General features: G+C 37.1%; 1 protein-coding gene across 1 annotated transcript; it reads right to left on the bottom strand.

Annotated features, from left to right (window-relative positions):
• LOC132633066 (topless-related protein 1-like) lies at positions 1 to 9,420 on the bottom strand. The gene is made up of 26 exons (XM_060349268.1): positions 9,264 to 9,420; positions 8,609 to 8,747; positions 8,272 to 8,451; positions 8,079 to 8,192; positions 7,839 to 7,997; positions 7,492 to 7,669; positions 7,288 to 7,411; positions 6,587 to 6,696; positions 6,328 to 6,493; positions 6,109 to 6,218; positions 5,946 to 6,015; positions 5,775 to 5,848; positions 5,596 to 5,691; positions 5,404 to 5,499; positions 5,184 to 5,311; positions 4,801 to 5,035; positions 4,554 to 4,712; positions 4,380 to 4,463; positions 3,998 to 4,153; positions 2,910 to 3,020; positions 2,652 to 2,831; positions 2,449 to 2,577; positions 2,240 to 2,335; positions 1,472 to 1,654; positions 1,226 to 1,392; positions 1 to 632 (listed from the first exon to the last, which is right to left on the bottom strand). Exons 2-26 carry the CDS (start codon positions 8,686 to 8,688, stop codon positions 419 to 421), a joined length of 3,399 nt encoding a protein of 1,132 aa, XP_060205251.1. The 5' UTR covers positions 8,689 to 8,747; positions 9,264 to 9,420; the 3' UTR covers positions 1 to 418.
• Positions 9,421 to 9,705: the final 285 nt, after the last annotated feature.

The raw sequence follows: 9,705 nt of genomic DNA, 5'->3' as shown, positions 1-9,705 counted from the left end.
TTCAAGAATCACTCGAATTAGAAAGCTGATAGGAGGAATTCCTCACTACCACTAAAGATTACAAAGAGTAAAGTATTCATTTTACATTACATCTTACCTCATGAGTTGGAGATTTACACGTTGGAGAATACTGAGCTAAATTATGTCCTGCAGCTAATAGAGTACCACAAATGAAAGCCACAATATTGGTAGAAAAACCAAGTCGGCTGCAGCTAGTCCTAAGACTCCTAGCCCCTAGCGAAGATATTTCTTCCCTTCCAATTACAAAGAACACAAATTTTTGGGGCGTTACATACACTTCGTGTTTTGACTTGGAGGATTCTGGTTAGTCTCCTAGAACGAACATTTACTCGTCAGTGTGAACTGAAATTCGGATAAGATCCAGCAAAACAAAACGCAAGCCTTTTTGCTCTCTTTGTTATCTTGGTGCTTGTTCGGAGCCTGAAGCTCCAACAGATGGAGCGGTTGTCATGCCATTTGCTGATCCATTTTCAAGTGGTGGAGGGACGCCCCATTTGCCTTCAGATTCAAGTGGTTCGAAAACATGAACACTACCATCTGACAGACCTAATGCAAACTGGTTCGGATCCTGTGGATGTGCTGCAACTACAACTGGGTGGATATTTGCATTGCTGCAGAAAAATGACAAGGTTTTTGAAAAATTACTTCAAATATCAGAGATGAAATATGTTTGGTGAACTGAATAAGTATCCTCTCAGTACTTCCTGAGGGTATCAGACACAGAGATTTACTTATTATTTGGATTCATGATGCAGAAAAAAAAAAAAAAAAACACCTGAAACGTATATTCGGATGCATATTCCAGTGATGCTAGAAATTTTAATCCTGGCAGTCAGACGCCCCACTTCATTGTACTAACGTGATTTTACAAATACATATTTGCACAATGAATTATTTTGGAATTTCTAACCCACATGGTCAATATTTTGCAGAAATCAGATGGTCTAGGATGGTGAATTTTATAGTCATCTTGTATGCATTAAATGTACGTTACGTTTCAACATAGCCCATGCATTGGTTGATATTTTTGTATCAATAACCAAGCCTGTGGAAGTTTTTTTTCTTTTCTTCGAGGACAAGTTGCAGTTTAGACTTCAGGCATTGTTCTAATTAGAAAAGAAGACAAGAATTTTGTCTTGAATAGTGGAGGCAGAATATCTTAAAATTAAAGCAGTAAATAAGTTAGCAGGGTGGCAAAGAATACCTAATACTGGGTGATAGATAAGCTGAAGGAATAATACGGCATCGCATATGGAGGTGCCCTGCAGTGAATACGCACACAGTTGCATCCAAGAAACTGGCATATATTAGCTGGCTATCACACGAGAATGTGGCATGAGAAATTGGGGCAGCATTTTCACGCGGAACCCACTGTAAAAGAAGATAATATGTATTAATTGTTGAGATCTAACAGCATTTGATAACAACTGCAGTTGGGGAGAGGACTTACCTGCTTTGAACATTCCAATTTTGTTGTTTCATATATAGAAATCTGTGCCTCATGCACAACCAGAAAATGAGTTTGATCCTGATGAAACTGCACTCTGGTATCTGATTGAGATGTCGATCTCCCTGGTAGCTGCAAGGATCTAGCCCTCTGCTTTTCCCACCCATCAGTGCTCCATACACACAGCTGTACAGAAGCAGATAATGTTGCTGAATACAAAAGATAAAAGAGTACAGAGAGGAAATATAAATAGTCTAACATTTTAAAGAGTGTCAGAAATGCAGAATGTAACATTGATAGATTAATGGAGTGATATTTGAGAAGGATATTAGGTAACTTGCAATATACTCAGCTCAAATTTAGACTATATATTTCAGATTTTGATGTCTCCCAAAATGCTTGAACCACTTCTAAAACAACAACTTCATGTATGATTTTTAAAAAATTTCACAAAAATCAGAATTCATTCAGCTCTTATTTAGAGCATGAAATGATCTTATTCTTTGCCTAACGTTTAAATATTTATCATCTAATATGATATGCAGTGAAATTACTTCTAATTCCCAAGCCTAGTTGATTTGCTTAGTATCGAATGGGATGGAGAGTGTATGATGCCTTATATGCAAAATCATTAGGAAAGAAAATGCAATCTATCATATACATGTATTTTCCACATTAATCATGAGAATGTTTTGTTTCATGAGAATATTTTTAACAAAACATTGAGAAGTCAAAATACTACATGCTAGCCAAGAGTATCAAGTCTCTAACCTGAGAATCAGCTCCCGACGAAACCAGCACATTGAGCACATGAGAGAAGGCGAGGCCAGTTACCCTTTTCGAGTGGCCTTTAAGCTTGCTTTTAACCTTCATCAATAAATTGACATCTAGTCAACAACGATATACGGTAACTGGCCCAAAAACACGAAATTCTGATGACTGCCAATAACAACTAAAACTTCTTTTTATCTTTATCATACCTCATCCACTCGGACATTATATATCTGGATGGTAGAATCATCCATGCCAATAGCGATAATGTTGTTATCTTGAGGATGGAATGCAAGAAAAGTTGCTGCTGGAGGTGGAGGCATGAAAGTTGTCATTGTCTGCATCCAGAAGAAAATTCAGCACGTGATCTTTGGGTAAAGGGTAGAAATAAAAGAAGACAATTTTGTTATACCTTGAATGTCATCATATTGAACAAGGAGATCTTTCCTGCAGATGCTGACATCACATACGAGTCATTCTTGGACAAAGCAAAGCAGGAGACAGCTTCCTCATGGTTTGGTTCGTGCACATCATTTGTCATTAAGATGCCACTTGAAGGTTGCCACAATTGAGGTGAAACACTGGCTGTTGCCTAAATAAAGATTGACTCAATGCTCAGAATCATTTCTGTACAAAATGGAGGAAAGCAACAATTTCGGTGTCCACTTACCTTGCCACTTGAATTGCGTTCATTTCTTGGCCACTTCCAAAGTAGGTGAATAGCATTTGATGCTAATGCTAAGATGGCATTACCAGCGTTTGTATATATTAACCTTGATATCTGGAGTAATCAGCATTGAATCAAATCAGAAAACTGTGCCATCAAAACTAATACAGTTGAAACAACCCATGGAAGAAATATTGACAACTAAACAAAATCTCTAGCTAAGTATTTTTTCCCAGTGAGAATTCTCCGCGAAATTTTCAGTTCGATATCTGATTACAAATGTCCTCACATCCATGTTGTGCAGTCACGGAGACGCAACGGCTTCAAAATTATGTGGTAAGGGGAAGGAATATGGCTTGAAATACCAAGCAGAAGTTTAGTTACTGTTGCTAGTCCAAAGTCGGACACCGTTAAAGTTGCCAAATCATTGCCCACAAATATAAGAGGCCTTTCGCTCTACTCTGGTCAATCTCTGTGTAGGTACTAGACCTTGTTTAGGAGGTTTCTAGCCTCCCACAACATTCTAATTAATCACCTTTTTAGACTTCCATTGCACTTCTATTAGAATCACATGCGGTGACCAAGATATGGAAAAGAGATGACGCAAAATCAATATCCCCTCCCCTCCAAACAGGAGGAGAACTCATAACAACAACAATATACCTAGTGTAATCCCACAAAGATTAATTAGGAGGAGAACTCATAGAAACTTTAATTAGAAGGAGAACTCATAGAAACTCGGGAAAAAAAAACTGAAACCTAATATCTTCATATGGAAAGAGAAGCACAACACCGCTGGATGATATGGTTCATTTCCACTCAACTTAACCAAATAAGTTCATTTGCAGATGGCATGTTCTCATGTCACATGCCTTGATCATGTCAGATTGTGCACAAAGGCGTTGTGACAAACATAAAAGTTGCCAACTTTTAAACCTGAAGGAAGACGAACTATGGCTTAACGTGCATCAGATTCTATACACGAATTATCTGCTATCTGTATGTTCAATGGAAAAGTTTCCAAGTCTTGAAAATGAGATTAAAAAACACAATTAGAAAATTTCATGAATCAAGAGACGTGGAGATTATACCTTATTCACTCTGAGGTTCTCAGGAAGCTTCAAGGACCGGCACTGTGATGATTCACTAATTTCAGTGAGCTTCCATATCTTGGATTTGTCATTAGGCTCTTCATTAATCCGGGGTTTTACATCCACCATACTTCTTGCATCTCTTGCATCTCCATTCTTATAAAGTCAACAGGATGTAAAATATATTAGTGGATGATATTGACATGTAAAGCAGGCGAGACTTCTTGGTGTGTCCTCCACTTTTGAACATAACGGTATTTATGGAAAAAGTGAGTGTGTATGCGCATATATATTTTTTTACATGGGCCTATGATCTGATGACAAAAAAAAAAAAAAAAAAAACTTATTTGCTAATCACTATTTGGGAGTTATATTTACAAACCATTCCACTGATGCCAACAGCAGAGGCCACCCTATCTGCAAACCCAGAATTGTTTGCTGATCCAGATATTGAATTTACTGTAGGCTGCACGATGTTATAGCAAAGGACACCAGGTCATGTTTGTGTAAAGAAAAAATGGAACCTCAAGATTTATATCAACAGGGTAACAAGTACCTTTGCGGTTTCAGATGCCCTGGAAGCATCATAAGCTAGGTTCTCAAAAGTGCGTACTAAACGAATACCATCATTATTTGCCAAAATCTTTATCCCATTGTCATTAGCAGAAACAGCCAATAGAGAACCATCCTTGTTGAATCGAATTCGAGGGCTTGCCTGAAATAATTTATTGATATAAAAGATAAAGCAGTTAGAACATAGTAGAATACCACCATTTTCTGAGTCAACCTTAAAATAAACTTACTGGAAGACCTCCATCAGCATCAATAGTTGTCAGGAGTTGAACATGGTCCATATCCCAGAATTTGATTGAGAAATCATCACCAGCTGCCAAAAATCTATTTTTAGTTGTATCAAATTGTACAACACCCAGCGATCTTTTCCGAAACCCTAAATATGTTCTCTTAACAGCCCCTTCACTTTCGTTCCACTCGACAATGTGTGACTCCCCATCTTTGCTGGTTCCACATGAAAACAATCTGCAATTTTGCCACCCAACCACCCCAACCAAAAAAAAAAAGGCAGAGAAGAAGAGAATATGTTAGATTGGAGAAAAAACTATTATTCTCAAGCGACATTAGCAAGATATGTTAAGTAGCAATAACACAATGCATCATCAGAATTAACCTAGTTCCATCAGCACTGTATGCCATTGTTGTGCACCAACGACCAGGAGCCTCATAATCTACTCGAGATCCCAAATTATCATACAACCACGCTTTAATTTTTCCATCTAATGCTGTAGAGAAAATAAACTGAAGAAGAAAGCTATCAGCACAAGTGCAAAAGTGCAGACAGCTAAACCTTTATTAGTATTGTACAAGAGACATCATAAGAGTATCCTCACCTGAATGTTCTCTTTATGGTGAGGGCACACAGAGTATACAGGTGCCTCATGACCCTCAAATGTATATTGTTTTGCACCAGATGTGGCATCCCAAACCTAGAAATTAGCAACCATTGGAAAGAACAAGCAATTATTCCCCTACCCAAAATTGTCATTCATAGGCAACAAAGCGATATGTTATGCCTTCCCTACCTTTATAGTTTTGTCATCTCCGCATGTTATAACACAGAGCTGCTTATTAGGGTGAGAGAATGCAAGATCATTTACGCCTCCAACATGAGCATCAATCTGCAAAAGCATTATCAGCTGGATTGTGAAATTATTCAGAATTTTATCAGCAGGACAAGAGCCATAATGCCGCCACATTATACCTCCAAATGTTGACGTATATCATCATTCCCGTGATAGGAATATATTTGAACGATGTGCCTAGAGTATGCGACCCCTGCTCAATAGAAAAATAGTCAATCTAAGAGATCATTCAACTTACTTTTGACAGTGGAATATAGCAAGATGGGAAATGTGCCTTTCATCAAGCTTACCAAATAACGAACCATCGGGGCTCCATATAACACGGTTAACGGAGACACCGGGATCTTTCACCAAAGCAGTCTGAGTTCAGTTGAGAAATTGTTTTGATCAGATTAAGATGAATCTCATTGAATTAAGGGGGGGTCACTTCTATCTAAGGGAAAAAGACCAAACCTGTAATGGCATTGAACATGCACCCAATTCCCAGACTTTGAAGTTTCTCAACACCAGTCTCTCCCTCGAACCAACTTCCCATAATGCAATATCTCCAACATTCGTGCCAACTATTTTGTAACATAGAAAGTCATGATAAATGCTAACTGCCAAAAGTATGTAGTGACAAATAGAAAACACCAGCATGTTAATAAAGAAGAGAGTTCAGAATATGCAGACCTAGAAGCAATGTCTGCTGAGAAGGATGAAAATCCATGCTCATGGGAGATGATCCCTGGTTTAATGTTCTTGCAACAGTCTTGGGCAAGTCATCAGGTACACTAAGAGCTTGATTATGACTTTGCCCTGGAAATGATATGGGTAGCACGTTCACGGGAAGATTAACCTGTATAATGAACAATAGGAAAGAAAGTAAAGCTACAATAGAAAATGTAAATATTGCTGACAGAATGATTTAAAAATCGGGAGAGTCTACTACCTCATCAGATATTCCCAGTGACCTAGTTCTCTTGGCAGCAAGGTCAGATTCTCCGGATGGATAATCAATAGAAGGATTTGTTGGTGGAGTCCTGGGATGTTTAAGAGACGCTACAGAAGGGAATGCAGAAAATCACCAGTTAAGAGAGCGGGAATAACCTACAGATAATCTAATAATTGTTTCATGTGACAGCTAAACTCTTTTTTATTGTTTGTCAAAAAAAATTGTTAATCCATGAGGACCAATTTCATTGCTTCTGTTTTCTAGTATCTTCATCTCAATACAAGTTCGTACGATTTACTCAAGAAAAAGGGTCAGATACATACTCTATCAAAACTGACCAAAATCGAAGAACTCATAAATTCTCTGTTTGTATACAGCAATATGAAGGGAATCAATTGTCCATGCCAACGTGAGACTAGACTGTTCTAATGCAAGGGCACTATAACCATGACTAGGTGATGACTGATTGCTGAACATTTTAAGCCTTTGTTCATTCACGATTGCATATCTGAACATACTCATAAATGCCATCAGCCATGAGAAGACTGATTTGTAACAATCAAAATGCTTAATACAAAAGATAGCACCAAGTGCCTACATATCTCCATAGGACACCGTGATTTTCACTTGCTTACTACAAAAAAAAAAAAAAAAAAAAAAAAAGCCTTTCACCTCATATAAATACCCTTAGGTGATACCTGGAATAGATGAAGGACCAAGACCCATAGGTCCACCAGAAACTGCAGGATGAGCGACATTGGGTGGGTTGGACATCCACCCAGCAAGAGGAGCTGCCACGGGTGCTGGCCCAGGTTGGAAAGGCTGAAAAAAGTTTGTAACAGAATAAGCAGAACTCTTAGAGGTTAAACATAAGTAGGAATTGAGCTGTACAAAAAACCAACCCCATATGCACCAAGAGGAGGGAGGCTGCCTGGTTTTGGCACTGATCCAAGCAACGGATTGTTTGCAGGTGATGGTGCTCGAGCACCATTTGGTTGTCCACAAGAATGATCCACGAAAAGAGTTTTAATATCTGGATTTGGCCTAGGATTTTTACATAGTTGGTGCTGCCAATTTAAACTGCAGCATGCATTCATTGTCAGTTCCCAAATTACAATAACCTATTATTGCTTGTTTATTTGAATAATCACAGGCAAGTTACATTGATGTTGACTAATACTTTCATCATGGATTCTAAGATAATTACTTGGACCTTTCAAATGAATGCTGAAGTTCACATGGACATCACCTTTGGTTAATCAAAGTTCGTAATCTTGAATTTTTGAGGTTGGGAAACTGCAATTTGTCACGAAACAAGGGATTTGCTTCGATAAGCTTCTTGAGCTCAACCAACATGATAGCTCGTGCAGATTTAGTATCTCCATACTTAGACAGCTGTTCATTCTCCCTACAAATTGAACAGGCCACTTAATTACACATTGAGAAGAGTTCTATCTTCATTGACAAATTTATAGTACAAAGGTAATACCTGAAATTCTCTAGTGTCAACAGCTGAGTTATCTCCTTAAACAGCTCCTCATTGAAAGATGCAAAAACTTTAAGATCCTTTACAAGAATCTCAACACCCTTGGACCGGTCACGCCTATCACAAACAAATTACCCAATTCAATAAACTAAAACCAAGGAAAGCAACTATCCCACCAAAAAGATAAATATCTTACTTGTCCAATGCCTCAAGATACTTTTGCTTCCTTATTTCAAAGAAAATTTTCATGGAATAACGGTTGTCATCCACTTTGGTAAAACCAGATAGATACTTTTCAACTTCATCCCAATTACCATTATGCACTTCATCTTCAAAGTACTTCATGTTAAAGAAAAAGCCAGATTCTTGCTCAAGCCTATAACAACAAAACAAAAAATAAAAAAATAAAAAATGCCCTTTTTAGCAATGTGTTGCAGTTGCAAAACCAGCAGTGAAGAATGTAGAAAATTAACTGCTCATGAGTAAGTAATTTGCTAAAACTGAAAGCATTATAAATTGAAAAAGGTACATACTTGTGGACTGTTTCTTTGAACTTTTCTTCATCTAGAAACTGTAAAATCAAGAACACAAGTTCCCTGCTTAGGGATGACATTGCAACTACCTAGTCTTCAAACCCAGTGGAAGTATGAAAAGAACCGTGTATTTGCAGATCTGCAAAATTCCATAAATGTATTTCTTTTAGAACTAATAATAAGTAAGTAAGTAATAAACAAATAACTAAACCCATATGATTAAATATGTTGTCAGTTCCCACTAACTTCATTTAAATCATTTAATTATTGCCAGACACAAACCCCCAAACTCAAATAACATAAAGTAAACTGTTCAAAATTAAACTAATCCCCAAAATAACAAAAAGTAAAAAAAAAAAAAAAAAAAAAAAAACTCTCACCAGTATCCAATCATTAAACTGATCTTCAATCTAACAAGAAACATAACTCCATTTCTAATTATCATCATACATCTCCAGCATAAAAATAGAAAAACAAAAAAGAAATGATTTTTTTTGGTTGGGTTTTTGTTCTTGGAAAATCAGAGACACAAAAGCAGCTTTAAATCCATTTACAAGTGGAGAAAATCGAAGCGAAAAGCAAACACTGAGACAAAAGTAAATATTCCATGAACGTTAAGAATACGTAAAGAGAAGAGTTTAGTGTGTTTGTTCACCTTAAAGAAGAGATAGATCCATGGAACAAGAGACGAGCACAAAAACAAGAGATAGATAATAATAATATGCAAAGTATACACAAATTACAACGACGAACTCGAGGCAAATATTATAGGTATATATCGTTCTCACTCTCTATCTCTATCTCTATCTTTTATGAGTGTGTTTTTCCTATTGCTCTTTTTTCTCTATACTCTTTATCTCGCCGAGAAATTGAAAAATTCTTTTGGCCACATTATTTGCTGGAAATTTTTATTTCTATATAGTTGAGGATAGCTCACATTGCTTATCAGATATGAGAACGTACTTATCAATGAGAGATAGGTGTACATTTCATAAGTACAGTCTTGTGGTCCCCACAAGACCGGCTACATTTATTTTATCTGTATTAATTAATAATAATCGGCTTGGAATTGCAAGCTCACTGTTGGTGACACTTCG

This window comes from Lycium barbarum, chromosome 3 (assembly GCF_019175385.1).
Source record: "Lycium barbarum isolate Lr01 chromosome 3, ASM1917538v2, whole genome shotgun sequence".
Taxonomy (NCBI): Eukaryota; Viridiplantae; Streptophyta; class Magnoliopsida; order Solanales; family Solanaceae; genus Lycium; species Lycium barbarum.
Note: the sequence above shows the minus strand (reverse complement) of the source record. Positions and strands in the feature narration are given on the sequence as shown.

Bases quoted from the DNA above. Each gene is read 5' to 3' on its own strand.
- LOC132633066 (XM_060349268.1), bottom strand. From the start codon at position 8,688: ATGTCATCCCTAAGCAGGGAACTTGTGTTCTTGATTTTACAGTTTCTA. The intron at 8,193-8,271 runs GTAAGATATTTA...TGTTTGTGATAG, and splicing joins TATCTTGAGGCATTGGACAA to GCGTGACCGGTCCAAGGGTG. The intron at 6,219-6,327 runs GTCTGCATATTC...GTTACAAAATAG, and splicing joins TCAGCAGACATTGCTTCTAG to TTGGCACGAATGTTGGAGAT.